The sequence below is a fragment of the Charadrius vociferus genome, unplaced genomic scaffold (assembly GCF_000708025.1).
Source record: "Charadrius vociferus isolate BGI_N301 unplaced genomic scaffold, ASM70802v2 scaffold69, whole genome shotgun sequence".
NCBI lineage: Eukaryota > Metazoa > Chordata > Aves > Charadriiformes > Charadriidae > Charadrius > Charadrius vociferus.
The window spans coordinates 305,618-323,311 of NW_009649937.1; the positions used below are offsets into that span (position 1 = coordinate 305,618).

General features: G+C 44.4%; 3 protein-coding genes across 3 annotated transcripts in view; 2 read left to right on the forward strand and 1 right to left on the reverse strand.

Moving 5' to 3' along the window:
- Positions 1–187, reverse strand: part of PCNT (pericentrin) — a 99,404-nt gene extending 99,217 nt beyond the window's left edge. Inside the window, exon 1 of the mRNA XM_009891399.1 lies at positions 32–187. Within this exon, the coding sequence (XP_009889701.1) occupies positions 32–187 (156 nt within the window). The remainder of the gene's footprint in view (positions 1–31) is intronic.
- Positions 188–4,939: 4,752 nt separating this feature from the next.
- On the forward strand, positions 4,940–14,402 carry LOC104292078 (chromosome unknown open reading frame, human C21orf58). The gene is made up of 9 exons (XM_009891400.1): positions 4,940–4,999; positions 6,156–6,213; positions 8,077–8,144; positions 8,844–8,987; positions 9,442–9,556; positions 10,933–11,072; positions 12,756–12,913; positions 13,474–13,636; positions 14,337–14,402. The coding sequence occupies exons 1-9, from the start codon at positions 4,940–4,942 to the stop codon at positions 14,400–14,402; spliced, it is 972 nt and encodes a 323-aa protein (XP_009889702.1).
- A 3,076-nt stretch (positions 14,403–17,478) lies between these two features.
- The window catches only part of KMO (kynurenine 3-monooxygenase (kynurenine 3-hydroxylase)), a 10,179-nt gene continuing 9,963 nt past the window's right edge, over positions 17,479–17,694 (forward strand). Inside the window, exon 1 of the mRNA XM_009891401.1 lies at positions 17,479–17,532. Within this exon, the coding sequence (XP_009889703.1) occupies positions 17,479–17,532 (54 nt within the window). The remainder of the gene's footprint in view (positions 17,533–17,694) is intronic.

Below are 17,694 nucleotides of genomic sequence, written 5' to 3' on the forward strand. Positions count from 1 at the left end.
CCTCTGCCCGCCCTGGAGCCGCCGCCGGTGCCTCGGGTCGAGGCTGGTCCTCCGCGATAGAGGGGTTGCTTGTGGGGGGCCGTGGTCGTCCACCTGCCGTTTCTGTTCTTCCGTGACCGATCCCGGCTCTAGCGACCTGGTCCCCGTTGGAGACAGAGGGAGTTGTTGGCACGGGGACGTTGAGCATCCAGCTTGATTATAAACTTCTGTGTAGAAATATTACCTTTTACAGCACACCTACTCTGCCTTTTGTGTATATTTTCTGTCTCGGTTTTTCAGTGTCTCTCTACTTCGTTTCCTTTGCAGCAAGTGAGCTGTGAGGTGTTCACTTGCAGAATCCCTTCTTCCAGGAAGTACAGCTGCAACAAGAGCTAACATCTGGAAATAATTCTCAGGTGACAAGGGAGAAGTAAGTAAGGTGCTCTTTTCTTAGTATTGAGAATAATTAACCTTACAGTCATCTACAAAACTGGTGATTTCTTTGTCTCTTGATGTCATTAAATCATACTGGAAAAAACACCAAATTTGTTACTTGGCTCAGTTCAGAGGTAATCTTTTGCAATACACTGGCTTAATTCTACTAAGAACAGGGAAATGCAAGCGTTTTCGTGATCTAACAACCCCTTTTCTATCTCTGGGCATTTCTATGCATTTGGTTCTTAAGTTGGGCTCTTCTCTGTATGGGCTTTTGCCTCAAATTTGGACATTTTAATATCCAGGTCATAAGCTGGAGCTAGCTGCTCCCATGCACTGCATCTATGTTGTCTGGGTTTCCCATAATATGTCAACCACCATCCATGTTCACGCTCTTGGAATAAACCATTTTGTACCAATCTCCTGGTCTTCCACGTTCTTTCTATGTAGCTATTTCAGTATAGAGAACAAAAAGACTGGAGCAGTGCATGCTCAATGCTCCAAAGAGAAGTGTCCTGAGGATGCTAGGAGCAAGGCAGGGTTGGTAAGGCTTTCTCTACACATCAGAAAGCCTGTCTGTGTCCAGAGCCAAAGTAGAGATGCAGTTCTAAACTACTACAGAGGCTGCCGGGCGACAGTATGCATTGGCTTTCCTTTTCTTCAAGACCAGTTTGGCCCTTTTAAGGAAGAGTGGAAGTTTCAGTGGCTCTGGCCAACCCTACCTGACATCACTATAGAAGCAGTAGAGGTCATTTATACCTCGACTAAATTAGCAGTAGCACTGATAGTGCTGCACTAAGATCAGGCTGGTAATGAAACCTAACTGAGAACTCTGGGTGCTGCTGCAATGTATCTGCAAATAAATGAGCAGCGTTTGTAGAGACTAGGGGTTTGCAATTCTTGCATAAGAGGAGAATAATCATAAGTGTAGTATATGATTAGTATAGCATACTTCATCATAAGTAAGACTTCATCGTAAGTATAATTTGGTTCAAACTAGGATCACTGTTTTCAGAAATAACAGTAAAAACCATTGCGCGCTGTTGTATGACAGTGGCATGAAATTACTCTAATTGTAGAATATGTTTTATTCATATATTTAGCTTCAAATGCAGATAGGACATTTTTACAATACGAATAACCACCAAGCAGCCTAAAATGAGCTCTCGACTGTTTATTTGCAACATTAAAATTGGCAGAAGCAGACAGTCAATTGGAAGGAAATTACATGTACTTCTCCATTGGTGATTTTTGTATGTGTGTAGTGTTTTTTTTCTTTTAACTCTCTTTTAATAAGTTAAAACACTCTTCTATGACTGCAATGATAAAGACTCCTCCCTGTGGAGGAGTATGAAAGTTTACCATCTCGGGATATTTCCAGATGTGTCAGTTTGTTTGGTTCTTTTTATATGTGTTTTATTTTCTTGTGTTTTAGAAATCATATTAAAAATAAGGGTGTAAAGTATCAAAATCAGTAAAAGACATTGTAGAAATGTACTACTGGTATGGACGCCACCAGTTTAATGCATTCTTGTATCTGAGGAGGGGCCTAACAGTCCTGTAATGTTCATCACAGCTGGTTTTCTATATTGTTTTGAAACAACTTCTGTGAAGGTTTTGGGTTGTTTTTTTTTTTAGATAGCTGCTCCATCATTTATCTTGCTATTTAATTAAGAATTTTTTCTTTTATCAGGCTTTCCTCTCCCTCACTAAGTCAAGTGCTTCTTGCTCAGTCTTTTCAGACAGAAAACCCCCACCCTGCTCTTCATTGTATCCTTTCATTTATTTAAAGGTTTCTAGCCTGCCCAGTCCTCACCATCTACTTACTAATTAAAGAAAGCCAGTTGTTCCAAGTTTTCCTCAGAACTTACATCTTTTAAATTCACCATTTTTATCTTTTTTTTTTTTCTGGACTCTCTCTCCCTTTTAAACCATTATGTCTAAGATTAGGCACAGTATTCAAACTCTGACTTAAGCACTGTTAAATAGAGCATAATAATTATCCTTTGCAGAATTAAATTTGTATGGTTTTGGTCTTTTTCATGACCATGTTCAGGTGTGATCCCTAGTTTGTGATTCAACGTAATTATAGATCCCTTTGTGCAAGATCCTCTTGTGTCTGGCTGGCAGATTTCTGGCAAGTCATTAATTAGCAGGTTTTAAGATGTCCCTAGAGTAGGGATCCCACTGTGACCAGGGCATCCATAAGTGTGGGAAAAGAAAGATCCCTTAGCAGATTTGCTGGAAAGCATTTTTTACCTCGTATTGGATTTTCTCTGGGATACCTGTCACATCAAGCAGAAGTTTCTCTCTCTTCCTTTCCTCTGTAGTCAACTCAGTTGTTTAACGCTGGCATTGTATTTTTAATGGAATACTTGGTTCTTTTTGTCAGCCTTTCTAGTAACCCTATATTCATATTGCAAGGAAGGCTCTAGAAATTTAACTTCTAAGGGGCACTTTATTAAACCAGTCGATGGTAAAACAGCCCAATATTCATCAGCAGTCAAAAAGGCTACTACAACATCAGCAATGACTAATAGCAGGCTTGGTGCTGTTGTAGTTGTCTGGAGACTCCAATATAGCTTGTTTTGCTACATTGCTGCCTGAATGCTGCCCATAACCCTCGTCACCCCATCACAAAAGGGTTTATTAACTAGAAAAGTACTAGGACAAACATGACATTGTACAAAGAGACATATAGCCACAGTGTGATCAACAGTGGAGCTGATGCAGCACCTTCTGAGAGTGGCCGGTAGTGGAGGCCAGGAGGTAATAATGAGAGTAATCCTTGTGGGCTTTTGCATTATACCTTCCCAGCTGAGTTGAGATCAATGAGTATGGAAAATCTGCTGTTTGAGGACAGATTAAATAGATTCTCTTGCTTAGAAAAGAGACACCTGAATGGGAATATGATACAGGAATATAAGTTGCAAAAGGCATGGAAAAAGTGCAAGAACAGTTGCATAAATTTCGCATAGGAAAGATTGCCAATAATCTTTGCATTCAGACTGTTTTAAATCTAGATTCCTGAAATCTGTGTTTTTTTGCCAAACACTTAAGTAAACCATACGTTTGCAGTTTACTTGCGTAACTAGGCTTATGCTTAAGTTTAAGATAACTAGGAAGCTCCTTTGTCAAAGGTTGTTGCAGCTGCCCAAATGATGAAGGGATCAAAGATATTAGAGATAATGGGAGAAAAATCTATTGGAGTTTTAAAGTACAAAAATGTACATAGAGCCGTTTCTCAGGAAATATGCCGGCAGGTGAGAGGGTTCTCTGTTCTGCCATGTCACTCATGGCATTTGCAAATGAGCCCTGCCAAAGAAAGCAGAGCCCCAGCTCTGACACAGCACAGCTATCTTTAGGCTTCCCATGTCTCAGTTTCTGTAACTTCTGCAGTGATTACCAGCCTGTGTATTTTTAAGGACAGATTGCACACACGTGCTGTTGTGGGTCACAGCTGGAGGAGGTGATCTGTGCTGCTCCCACACAGCATTTATCAGCTACAAGCATTTATCAGCTGCTCCAGCTGCCAGCAGTGGCTCAGCTGTGGCTTTGCTATGTCCTTCAAATAAGGAAGAGGTTGTGGTTTTGCTCTCCTAGGAGCAGAACCAGGCTTAAAATATGATACTGAGTATGATCCCTGGCTTCTTTCTGATGCCTTGGTGTTGATTTTATGGATGTCACTGATAAATGTTGCTCTGTTTTTTATGCTGGGAAGGGGAGACACCCTACAGGTTGCTTGGGAGATGGTAAGCAAAAGGATGTTGTCTCATAGCCTTTTTGCTCATCTAGGGATGAGTTCCAGTGATGTTTCTTAATTTTTTGAGTTTTTAGTTATTACCTGGTGATGAAAACTCATATGAAGGGCTACATCAAACATGTATGGGCCCTTTACAGTGGGATAAATATTGCTATCAGGTATTAATCAGCAAGATCATAATCTGACCCCTAGCATTGAGCTTGTGTTAAAGAACCATTGGCTTTTATTTCTTTTTTTTCTTGTCCACTAATGTCCTGGGCATTTAATTTTCGAAAGATGCATAAGCTTCTACACTTGGAGATTAAATTGTTTGCATTGGGGATTGGCACTACAAACTTAGCAACCAGGTTACAGGCACAAAACTGAGCTACGTAGAAGACATTAAAAACACAAAGGGCCAGGCTTAGTGCCACTGCCAGGGAAAGGCTAGCAACCACTAAAAGCAGACAAATATTCACTCTGAGTTACCCTTCTGTGATCATCGAAACCTGCAGCACAAAAATGCATTGAGAGAAATGCCAGAAAAAGCTGTGTCTGTGACATTGTGGTGAACGTCTGTACTCATTTTTACCTGGGAGTGAAACTGAAGCTTTTATCTACTTCCTTCAATTGCTCACAATCTTGTATTGTATTTTTTTTCCAAATGCGATTATTCTTCTATGAAGATCATGCAAGTGAAAAAATAACCACTGAAAACCTATCTGCCTTTGCTGAGATTTTTAACCTGTTTTTGCCTGCCTATTCTTCCATGAGACTGCTACAATGGCAGATCCTTCAGTGGTGGATCACCTCACACGACTGAAACTCAAACTCCTAGAAAAGGTAAGGGAATAACTCTCCAATGGTCACCTTTACTCTGCTTTTTGCTCTTGCATGTTTAAGCATTAACATTGTGTTTTAAATAATTACATTTCTACTGAGACGCAAAGAGGATCTGCAGCCATTTGAGAACCTCTTTCTTTGTGCAAGCAGAGGACCAATGTGCAGTGATGCTACAGTCGCTTTCACTTTTTTAAATAATATTGTGCAAGTTTACATGGACCTACAGTAAATTAAAAATAAGAGTTAAAGTGACTGATCTTATGGGAGATGTAACCAGTTAGCTCAAAACCAGTGTGAGTTGTGACAGGCAAAGTTTAGGAGTAAATTTTGGGTAAAGAGGACCTCAGATTGTTTTATGTCTTTTTTTGTCTACTTCCACTTAAGGTATGTTGCCTGCTGAAGCATGGGCAGACCTTCACTGGAAGCGCATGAGGTGCCACACAGAATTCCAGTACCTCTTTATTTTGACTCCACGCACTAATGCACCTAGGGTTCTCCACTCAGCCCTGTTTCTCCACCATCAGCACATCTGACATCTGCTAATGTGGATCTTCTACTTCAGCGTCCTCCAGAAGCCACTTAGAGCTGTCTGGAAGGAACAACTATTTGCCTGGAGATGTGAATGCTGGAAGTGGCATCTGATATGTCTCCACGGTGGAGTCTTTTGTCTTAGATACAGCAGCCATTTGAGGGCAAAGTTTCCACCAGTGTGGAGCCTTTGCCCTCAAATGGCTGCTGTATCTAAGCCAAGAAAAAATCCTGTGTATGAGCAAAAGGTCTCTAATTTCTGAGCATCAGGGAGCAACAAGGGCCAGCTGCTCCCTAAGGAATAAGGAGTTGAGCACAATAACACTGCTAGCAGGGCAGGGGCCTGGCTGACCAGCCCCCAAGCAAGTCAAGCAGGTCAGAGCCAGAGATGTTGGCCAGGTTCAACCAAAAGTCTAGATCTACCAGGCATGCTCATGGTGATGAGGCAGGTCCAAGGCCAACGTGGGAAGTGACTGCAGGTTGGGTTGAAGGTTAATAGGATCTGTGGCCAGTCACAGTCTGCTTTATCTCCTCCATCCCAAACCTATGCCTGTAACGTAGAATTGGAAATTGTTGTGAACTTTGCTGCCTGACTTATAACCAGTTCTTGTTGTGGTTCTACCAACAGAGACTAGAAAATGAACAGGAGGACCTAGAGAAGATGGAGTCACCTCTCCCAACTGCAAGTAAAAGAGAAGCATTTGTTCTAATTATGGACATGAAAGGCATAGTGATATTCTCAGGCATGAGTTCCTCATTAGGTCACACCAAATGATCTCATCTCCTCCCTAAAAGCTGGAAGGGGCCTCTGTGTGCTCAGTGGTTGGGCATTTGGGTAGTCAAAACTTGCTCTGTCTTGGCTTCTGTGACAGAGACATTGTCTGCAGGGCAGGAGGGAGACTCTGAACTTGAGTCAGTGCTGCCCAAGCTCAGCCTGTGTGTATCTAAATCTGTACGCAGCCCTGGGGACTGGAAGTAAGAAAAATGCAAGTTCCAGTGAAGCTTGTGCAGTAATGTCAGTTTGTATACTAGTCTTGGTCCTAACTAAGCTGTTGAATCTTGGCAGCCTTGATGCAAGGAGAACTGTGCAGCTATCTACATTTTATCTTTTGAATTTATTCAACTGGGGTTTTTTGTTCAGCCAGATGAGCACTGACATAAGGATCGCCTCCTGCGCAGGTGTCCTCTGTGGCCTCTCGGCTGAGGATGCTGGTTCAGCTGGAGCAAACCACTGGTGATCCCATTTGTCCTAGCTCCTACACCTAGGAGTAAGCCCCTGTTGCAGTCCAGCTGCATACTTGGCTATGGTGATCCTGAAAAGGGGTCATTAGGACAGCTGTGTGTTTCTGAGGGATCGGGGCTGGAGGGACACTCCACTACTAATGCTGCTTTGCACCTTTGAAGCTGACCAATGCAGCCTTGTGCAGACAAGAACATGGTTTCCAGTGTCAAAAAAGGGACTCAGCTTATGAAACAAATTGTTATACTGAAAGAGTTGGTCTTGAGGACTGTGTTGATAAGAGCTGGGAAACCATTTTGCCAGGAAACCATGCATGTGCAATTACATCCTGACTTTAGCTTGGGCAGATAGGTCGGAAATCCCAACATGTTTATGAAGCTTACAAAGTTTAGACAATTCTCTATAAAAGCTATTGAACCAGCTAAAAGTTGATAAATAAGGAAATTTAAAATAACTTGTGTCTTTATCAAACCCTTTCAAAGACTGCTATGGCATTTCACGTACACATAGTGTGTTCCTTTCTACAGTACTCCCATGGAAGCTCCACATGCTATGTATAGTGCATTCATTTCTTTCGCATGCAGTGTTTATATTTATATTATCTATGGATTAAACGCTACCAGTATGAGATCAGAAATATTTGTAGATTGTACTCTGGGCTCATATTCATTGAGATGATGCACAAATAGTTGTAAACTTCCAGTGCTGTGGCCAAAAATTAAAAATCCCTTTAACAACATACAGCTTCAAAATACATAGTGATGCTTTTCAGAGCAGATGCCAGGCATGCCTCCAATGTGTGTGAAAATGATCTTTCTTATTTTCATTTCAAGCCAGTTCAAAATCAGCTGTATGTAGGAAGAACTGAAAAGGAAGTTGATTCAGAAGAAAAAGGAAACAGAAAAGTTGACATTCAAAACTGAGTTTGCTTTGATATGTCATAACAATGTTTTTTTACACTTTGCACAATCATCCTCTGCATGTACAGAGTATATCTAGGAAATTTCAGTCTGAAATAAGTTGTTAAACCAGGAGGTTAAAAGGGGGCTCCAGTGAGCAATCTGAAAAGTTTATTTTAAGAGAAGGTGCATTGCCTTTGTAGAGCTGCTGAACAGCTGCATCTGCATGTGCCATAAAGTCATTATCCATTCATTTACTGGGTTTGACAAGAAAAGTAGCCTACAGCCTTTTATGAAAGAAGTCAAGCTATCTTATAACACATTTTCTAGAGTTAATCTCATAATGTAGGTGCTATAATACCTCTGTCTTTGTGGTTCTTTGAGAGGATAATGGACTTTTCCTCCTTCAGGGAAAAGACAGGAGGATATGCTCCAAAGTGCCCTAAGGCAAAGGAACAATCTGCTGCAGGATCTTAGGGTAAGAGCCCTCTCTGTGGACAGAAACAAGAGAAAGGGCCAAGTTATCTGCACATCCACTGCCGATGTGCATTACGTTTTTTCCCCGTCCTTTAATTCTTTGGCTGGAGAGTATTCAGTCCTCTGCTGATTCAGAGTATAGAGGCTGGGCCAGCTAGTCAGGGAGAGGGGCCAGAGAGCAGTTTGTATTCCCTTACTACAGCTAATGAAGCTTGAGCCTGCTTCAGTTAATTGGTGGGTTGATTCTGTTTGTCCTGAACTGCTGTATAGTAAGCTCTCTGGAGTAATGCCAAAATACAAAGAAGGGATTTTTAATGCTGCCAAAATAGGGACAACAGAAACTGTTACTTATCCCTGGTTTGTGGAGGGTACCAGCCATGAATGAAGCATTTTCCCAGACTTACGGCAGTTTATTCTTCACTTTTCTACCATTCCTTTTTGCTTGTGCTGGAAACTGTATGGCTTTGAGATATGTGGGAAGAAAAACTGTCTTTATACTTGTGTGGGCACTGGTTGAGTGCTTCCCTTCATGCAGCAGTCACTTGTGGTCTACCTGTCAGACCGAGCAGTGCTGGACGTTTCTGCAGCAGTGTTTTGGTGAGCAAGGTTGCGCCCTGCTGGGGCTCCCAAGGGCGTCCAGAGACCATAATGATACTGTCTGCCTTTATGGTTTTCTTTAAGAAGATACTTGATTTTGCAGGAGCAGCACCTTCTGGAAGAGCTTTCGCAGCCCTCTGCACCAGCTGGAGGATACTGTCATAACCACCTAGCTGCCCCCTTGGATGTCTACCAGATACCCTTTCCAGCTGCCCAAGCGGGGCCACCAAGGATTATCCGGCAGATGGTAAGGATCCTCTCTCCTAGGAAGCACCACTAGCACTGTGCCAGTCTGAGACAGCAACTGCTTGGGAGCTGTATGGAAACATCCCACCAAAAGGGAAGATTCACCTCTTGCTGTTGTATCGGACCCATAGTGCCCTAGGTAAAATCTAAGGGAAATCATCTTACATATAAGGCACAAAATTAACAGTATGAATAGTTTACCATAGGAACGAGGTAGCAAGAGGAGTGGGAGGATTGCCCACGCTCTGGCCTGGCCGCTCAGCCAGTTTCCAATGCAGATCACTGTCTGCTCTATAGCCCCCAACCTCAACAGCTTGTCCACGAGAGTTTCATGGAAGACTATGTCCAAAGCTTTACTGAAGACCAGGCAGAAGATATCCACTGCACTCCCTTTCCAAAGATGAGGGAGCTGGCCAAAACTAACCCTGACTTCTCCAGTTTCCTTTCTTTTTCAGATGCCGCCTCAGCCTGCCACCATCATCCAGCAGTTACCTCACCTGTCCCCTCTGATCACACAGATCCCCCCCGCCCAGCCTTTTGCGGCCCCCCACTCCGGAAGCATTAAAGAAGGTAATCTAGCAGTCAGCTCCCATCACCAGGCCTGGAGAGGGCAAGTGAGGTGCCATGGCAAGTGGAGGGGGCACAGGACAAACAAGCTAGTTAGTGACATGCTGTTTCATGACTGGGCCGCTGCTGGAGCTGTGGGAATTGCACTCCATAAATGGACTAGATACCATTTCTGAGAGGCTTTCAGACAAACCCTTGTCACTAAAACTAAATAAAAAGGAACTACAAACTCAGCAAAGTGAGATTAAGCTGCTGGGGAAGCTTGGGAAAACAAAACAGTTCAACCTGTAGCACTGACTAATCTTAACTAGGTCAAACTCGTGCACAGATGATTCCAAAATTATCAAACAGGATTCTAAAAATATGTTTTTATTCTTTTGTTCCCTCTTAAACTGCTGTTCAATCTCCTCAGAACAGTACAGGCTTTTATTATGCCCCATGTTTGGAAACAAGACAGAACATCTGAAAGTGCTGTTCGCAGCATAGTGCAATGCCACTAAAAAGAGTTTATTTCTAAACATAGGTGTATGCTACTGTAAAATAATACATGAACAGAACCTGGGCTGACTTCCCTAGCTCAACCTTCAGCCGAAGGTTTCTTCATCCCACAGAGAAATCCTTAGTCATGAAACTGCTATATTTCTTAGCTCTTTCTTCATCTGAGTGTCTGGATTTTTTGAATCAGTTTATTTTCATAAACAAAATAGCCCCAATTCATGCATGACTTTTCTGAAGCTGACAGGTATAAATGACTTTTGGTATGACCAGTTTAAAAAAAAAAAAAAAAACAAACAGGAGAGTTGCCTTGATTATTTTTTCTTCTTTTTTTTTTTTTCTTCCCTGTCCCTTCTTCCTTCCCCCCAAGCAAATTAGTTACACTGCACAGGTCCTTTGTGATTAGGATGCAGAGGTCATGGTAGGCAGATTTGGTGCGCATGGAGTGGACTCTCAAGGTGGCACTGCAGTATCACATAAGGTTGAGGAAACCTCTCACATGGAAGGCAATGATCTTAAGCTGAAGCAATGGAGAGGACTGTAAAGAGCTGATCCATGCTGTAGTAAGTGAGAGAGTTCTAGTGCTCAGTCCTTCTCCGGTCTGCCAGTCGGCATAGCCAGAGGGGTGGGTTTGTAGGGTAACTAACAGACAGAAGATGCTCAACAGCAGCTTTCTTGTAGAAGGGAGGAGAAACAGAAGAGCTGGTCTAAACAGCACTGCCTGGCCAAAGAATGCTAATATTCTTTGTGTCCCTTTCAGCTGCTTTGTTTTTGTTGCAGCAACCAGTCTGTATGCTGGAGGGCACTTCTTACCAAGATGCCTCTGCTGCTTGTCAGTTGCTGATAAAGCCCTTACTTTCTCCCTTGGGGTGACCTCTTCCCAGATATGGTAGAGATGATGCTGATGCAAAACGCTCAGATGCACCAGATCATCATGCAGAATATGATGCTGAAGGCTTTGCCACCGATGTCATTCACACAGTCTGCTGGACCCAGCTCTCCCCTGCTTCAGCATGCACAGCAGGTAACAACACTGGAGTCTGAAGGGCATCATTGCTCACACAAGGCAATGGTTGGTCTCCTTGGGAAGGTGCAGGGCCTGGACAAAACATGCAGAAAATCTGGGATGTTTAACAGCTGTGCCCATCTTCAAACTCACTGCACTAGAAGATGGTTACTGAGCAGAGTACAACCTCCCTCTTTACCATGATGAGCACTTTGACAGGACCCAATGGAAGTACAAACTGGACTCGCTCTAGCTCTGAAAATTATCTGGGCTGTACAGTTGAACCACTAACAGACTATGCATGGAAGAGATCTACACTGGGACAATATTTATGTTACAAATCCTGTAACTGGTAAAACTTGACCTGGCAGGTTCAAATGAGCTAGAGTTGAAGCACAGATTTCATGATTGTACTTTGAGCCCCACTGCTTACTGAAAATCAATGGCTACTGAGCTCTGAAAGGAGAGGTCTTAAAGATATTTTGATGTGTAGATCCCTACAGGGATTTTTCCAAAAAGCCTTATCAGTGCCTGGTAAGAGGCATGTAATTTTGACCATATCCTTAGATGCCCAATTCTCAACCTATTTTTAACAAGGTTATATTCTTAAGTGCTTTGGAAAAATTTATTTCTAGTCTGTAATCGGTAGCATTTATTAACTGAGAAGCAAAGACAGTTGATCTTTGGGGAGGAGAGAATGTCCCAGTGTTGCAAAAACTTCCCCTATACTTTTCCTGCCCCTCCATTTTCAGGCTAACTACGTCTTTTCCCTGTGCTGTAAGAAAGATTTGTCATCTTTTTCTCAGATGTTAAGGTTCTCAGGTGCTGAGAAAGTAAATCCCACACTTCTGCAGTCCTTGCCCAGCTTACTTGCATCTTTCCTACATGCTATTTGCAAAAGCAACAGGTAGCTTGAAAGGCCCCGAGCCCTGGGTTTAACAGAGGGGTAAGAAATGCAATCCTCCTCCATAGCACATCCCGTGGCCTGGAGGGAGCTGACAGGTTTTGGCACCCGTTGAGACCAAATGTCTGCCCCGGACAGAGAGCCTCCAACAGCAGCTGCTAGCTCTCATGTTTTGGAGCACAGAAGTCTCAGGACACCACCTGCGGTGCAGAGGGGCCCACTGGCTTCATCAGCCATGGTTCCGGGCAGACTTGCTCTGAAAAAGGCAGGCAGTGCTGGCTCTTCCTCATGTCAGAGCTGTGCCAAGTGTTGCCTTGGACAGAAGTCCTTTTCTATTTTCCTTTAAAATTTGTGGTTTCTGGTTTTGAATACTCTTTCTCCCTTGCTGTGCGGGAGATGTCTGGGGCAGATGGTGGTGCTGGGAGAGCCAGCAGACTCATCTGCAGCTTTTTGTGGAGGACGCTGCATCTAAGGGAAGATGGCAGAGGAAGAGTGTGCAGCCCCCAGGTCCCCACCTTCCTCCCCAAGCCATCCTGTCATTGTGCATTTCCCTAACATAGACTGGTGGGATAAATCAGGGGGAGTGGGTTCTGAGTCCCTCTGAATATCAGGTAAAATCTGAAATCACTGAGTGTTTGCTGGACTTTGTGTTGGAGCCTCTAAACCCCATCTCCAGACAAATGCCAAAGGACTTCCTTTACCAAAGCGTGGCCAAGTGGCAACCCAGCCCCTGAGCCAGGGACCCTTCCCATGGGGGCACAGGTTTCACAAATTGCCCTTCGTCTCTCTCCATCAAGGACCTGCAGTTTGCTGCTCCCAAGGCTGTGAAAGCAGACAGACCCAGGCCATCTGCAGTGCACCACCACCACTACCCTCCCACAGGGCTGCTCCCAGTGCCTTACGGGGGCTTCCCGTCCACATCCACGGCACATCACTGGACCAGCAGCATGCCTACGTAGGTAAACAGGCAGCCACAGTGTAAACTTTTAGCTCTTCCTTCCTGCACGGGTGGGGTAGCAAGGTAGACCAGACAATCTCATACCTTCGTGGTCCTTCGCTGCAGCCAGGTTCTGTCTTTAACACAACAATGGGATTGAGGTGGGTTAAGTGATCATTTGATACACTCAATCTTATAACTTGAGCAATTAACCCTTGCTTACTGTGGAATAAACATGAGGATCAGACAAGGTCTGCAGATGATACCAAGCTATGTCCCTGCCACACAGAGCCACCACTCAAGCAGTGCTGCATGGCTCTGCTCTGCAGTGGTTGTTTCCCTGGGTTTTGGGTCTCCCTGTGAACCTGGCAGACACCTGCTAAATAAGGGTTGCGTGTGTTTTACATTCAGGCTAAGGTTCCCAGTAGGATTTATATTCTTAAAACACTGCTGAGACATTCGCTAATCAGAAATTCCTAGGAAAAAAAAGCCTCAACCACTTGCTCAGGAAAATAGTACAAAGGGAGAGCAGTGCTCATAAATAAAGCTGAGCCTTTGTGATAAGCTTGTGCTTGCAGCTGGGGTATTTTTTCAAGTGCAGAAATTGATGGACTTCTTCCTACGCTGCCCCCAGGTCTGCAGAACCCTCCAGCCCTTAGCAGAGGTCAGCAGCCAGCTCCTCCAGGGGATCACTTGCCTGTGCCTTTCCTGCTGTCTCTGAGCCTGGTTGGCTTTCAGAGTGTGAGCAGATCACACGTGGGACTAGTGTTTGAACTAGTCTGCTCATGTGAATGCCAGTGGCAGAAGGGACCGTGGGCAAGGATCTGAGCCAAAGACAGACTATGTCAGGAGGGGATAGCAAGAAAGCAGACGTGGAAGCAGTGGTGCTAGAATGTTCTTACGTGCCATGGCTGGTAAAGAAATGCATATTGCCAGAGTGTGGTGGGGTGGCAGGGGACTTCAGGATGGGGACTCATTGTTACATTGGTCAGAACACAGCTTTTATCTGTGTGCTATGGCTCTTTCAAAGCCTTAGTGAACAGAAGGACAGGATTGGAGGCAGCTGCATCCTCATGCATGGGCAAACTGCTGGCAGGGGTATCTATACGGCCCTCTTTAGCATGGGATTTGAATTCCTGAACAGATTATTTACCTAATGGGATTATAAGGGATAAACATTTCTACCATTTTCACTTTTACATGCGTTTATAATCTTTGCTGGTAAAGATCTCTTGCCTTCTTCCAGAATCAGTGCAATTAGCTGTTCGCAGAAATCAGCAAAGGAAGAACTTGTCACAGCTTTTAAGCGGTCTTCTTCCTCCTCTTCAGCTATCTTCCACCATGAATTATGAGATCTGACATATTTACACTGTCCTTTTGCAGCTGCAGAAAGCATGTACTGTTGGCTATTACCAAACACAAGCCATTTTTCTTATTGCAGGTGGCCCGCATACTGACAGTACGTGTTCCTCTGCAAGTGGACCATAGCATCGCTGAGGTCAACTGATACTTGAACGGTTCCTAAATAATCTGTCTGATCAACAGCCTAATGTCTGTATGACTGCACACTATTGGTAGAAGAAGACTGGGAGAAAGACTGTCGATGTTCAGAACAAATGTACCATGCACCTGTGGCCTGCTCACTTATTTCTGCTAGTTTAGTTGTTTCCTCTCATCTTCCAAGCCCAGACCAGCCACAAGCAATCACGACTTTTTTTCCCCTCTCTTCACAGAACCAAGATAACCCATCCCTAAGTGTCTTGCAGGTTTGGCAGCCCACAGCAGCCCCTGGGCATGAAATAATCTTAATACCAGTGTTATATGAGCCCCTGCAAATCAGTATGACCCAGCCCCAGGGCTGAGTCCCCTTCATGTGCAAATTGAGGAAATACCCCTTGCAAAGGGGACTGCTGCCCTCCTGGGGACGATAATGCAAAGTAACCCAGGATGCCTGAATGAGGGTTTAGTCACCGAACTTCCTCAGTCTGAAGTGTTCCTCCCTCAGTGTTTTTGGTTTTAAGCCCTCACAGATATACTTGTCCTACTATACTTACCTATGTGGGGAGCTAAAGATGAGCAGGAGTGATCCAAATGCAAGTTACCAGCATAGCAGGGCAAAATCCTGGCACTCACTTTTCCTGAAGACCAGCAGTCTGCCCTACTTGAGTGAGTTGCCTTTATGTGCTATTTGGACAAGTAATTCTCACTGGAGAAGAACAGAAAGAAATCTGCTTCTCCAGTCATTGGGTTTGAAGGTTGATGTGCAATCCCATGATGTACTCCCAGATAACTGCAGTCCACATTTTCTGCCCCAGGATGGCTCTGACTCTCAGTCTCTCCCAAATCTCACATTTACAAAGCTACTCATTGTTTCATTGTTTGTCCAACCTTTCCCTCATATAATCAGGGTTTAGACTTGATTTTTAAAAGTAATAAAATCCTGAGGTTCTTCCTTAGATATTGGCATGTGTTTTTCTTCAGCAACATAAATTAAATTCTTTGCTTTTCCCACTAATTTTCAGAGGGCAGGCCTTAAGCTGAGCCCATGCTATCCAGTTCTTTTTCTTCTCATTTAGGACTCCTTGGAAGGCTCGCTTAAACTTTTAATCAAGTGATACTTTTTAATTCTCTGAGCAGCCTGGCTGTGTTTAATACAGAAAGATAAACAATTAATTAGTGGCACTTTCTCAATGTCTTCCCACCTTCTCCTGTTTTTAAAGTGGAGGATGTCTTTATGTTGGTTTTGCCTGCTGCAGTTTGTGAGTGAAGCTGATGAAGATAGTCCAGGGACCTAAATTTTGTTTGGAATGGTTACCCAGAAGAAAAGATATTGCACGGGGCACAGATAGTCCCTGATAGGCAAAGTTTAGTCGGGTTTGCCAAGAACTATTTTCAGTAGCTAAGGAGATAGGCGTGGCAGGAAAAAGTGATATGTATCATCCTGGAATAAAAAAACTTTCGAACTGTGGCCCATTTACCATACCACATAGCACTGCTCACTGACAGGTTGGGAGCTTCCCTGCATGTCTGTGCCTCCTGCTGCCGGAGCAGGTACATGGATCATGGCTGTGACTGCTTGTGCAGAAAGCAGTACTATGAGACCAGCTTTGGTTACACAGTTGTATGCTGTGTTATCCATGAATTAATTGGCGTACCTTAAAGTGCTGCTATCAAATTGGTAAGCCAGGTGGTGGAGTAATCTGTAAAGCCTACTGGACAAGCATGTAAAGGGTGCTGTGAGTGATGTTTCCAAATAACTGCCACTGCTGGAAGCTACTGATGTGCTGTCTGTGGTCTGAAAACAATGAGTAATTTATTTACTACATAAAACTTACCTTGTTCTTTGCCCTCTCTCCTCCGTTTTCTCTGCTGTGTATGAGTCAATCAGATAGCATGGATCAATTCACTGGTGGGTAGATCAGAGAAACCTGATGGAGGGTCTTCAGTGGAGTTTCGTTTGGATGCAGTGCCAGGGCTAGCAGGGTACTAATAGCCTTTAAGAACCCCAACCAGCCCCACTTGGGACACCTGCCTTCCCCAAGGCTAGCAGTTCCATTTAAGCTTGCACGTGGCACTGCTCGTGGGTCCTGTTGACCCTGTCTTGCATGTCCTCTCCTTGCATGGTACTGCAGGTTGGGACTGTGGCATGGTGTGGCACTTGCTCCTTATCCCCTCAGGAGCAGCTGGCCCTTGCTACACCGGGAACCAGGACATGCAATGGAGAACAGCGCTGTGCTTGTGCGGGGATTTGGTCTTGCTCCTTTGAGATAAATCTGCTGTCTTGGGCTGTGCATTGTAGGTTTAGTAATAAATGGTTGTTAGTATGTTAATGTATGTGTTTTTACTGTTTAATTATTGTGTGTAGCCTGTAATTGGCTCCTCACTTTTAAAAGCTTACTGTCTGCAGGATTGGATCAGCAGAGCACATGCTTCTGAGGGCGGGCATGTGAAATAGTGCATACAGAGGTGTCTCCTCACAGCCTCATCCAAGTCCTGGAAAGCTTCTGCAGATTAAGCACGGACCCTGACCCTCTGCTCAGCATCACACCCCAAAACATTTGAGCCACACACAGCTTCCTTGGGTGAAAGATGTCCTCACAGACGGGGTCAGGCCCCCGGACAAGCAGGGTGGCTCACATCCCACCCTCAGGAAAGTGCTCCAGGAGTTATTCCGCATCGTCCCACTGGTGCCTCTGCAGTTGCAGCCCAGCAAAGCACCAGCAAAAGCACAGCAGATGCAAGTTCTCCTCCTGCTCTGTGCGTGTTTCATTAGGGGGTCCTTGAAGGCTGCAGAATTGCTTTACAATTTTCAAAAGAGGCCTTTTAATAAGGCCTGACTGAATAACGTCACATTCATATCTCTTCACCTGAGGCTCAGTGTGGCTGGCCACGCAGCCAGGCTAATTCACCAACAGTCTCTGGGCTGGGAGTTAAAATTTAACATGAACCAGGGGAGAAGAACCCAGGCATGAATCCGCCGCCCACGTCCTTGCCCTTCTCCTCCCTGCTGGTGAGGGCAGTGCAGCAGGACAGAGAGTGGGGAAGCAGCGGTAAAAACGTGTGACCTGGAGGCTGCCCCAGTGATGGAACCTGGTGACCCACAGGGAAAAAGAGTCGCTGTTGTTGGCGGTGGTCTGGTAGGAAACACAATTTGGCTGCTGTGTGATTGCATTTGCTAGTGCTGTAAAAGCATTGCTTGGATGTGGGGTGAATGTTTTTCTTAAAATCATTCCTCCTTTAGATGACGGGGTGTTATGGAGGACTTGGTTAAGTTCCCACTGTGGAAGGCAGCAAGGGTC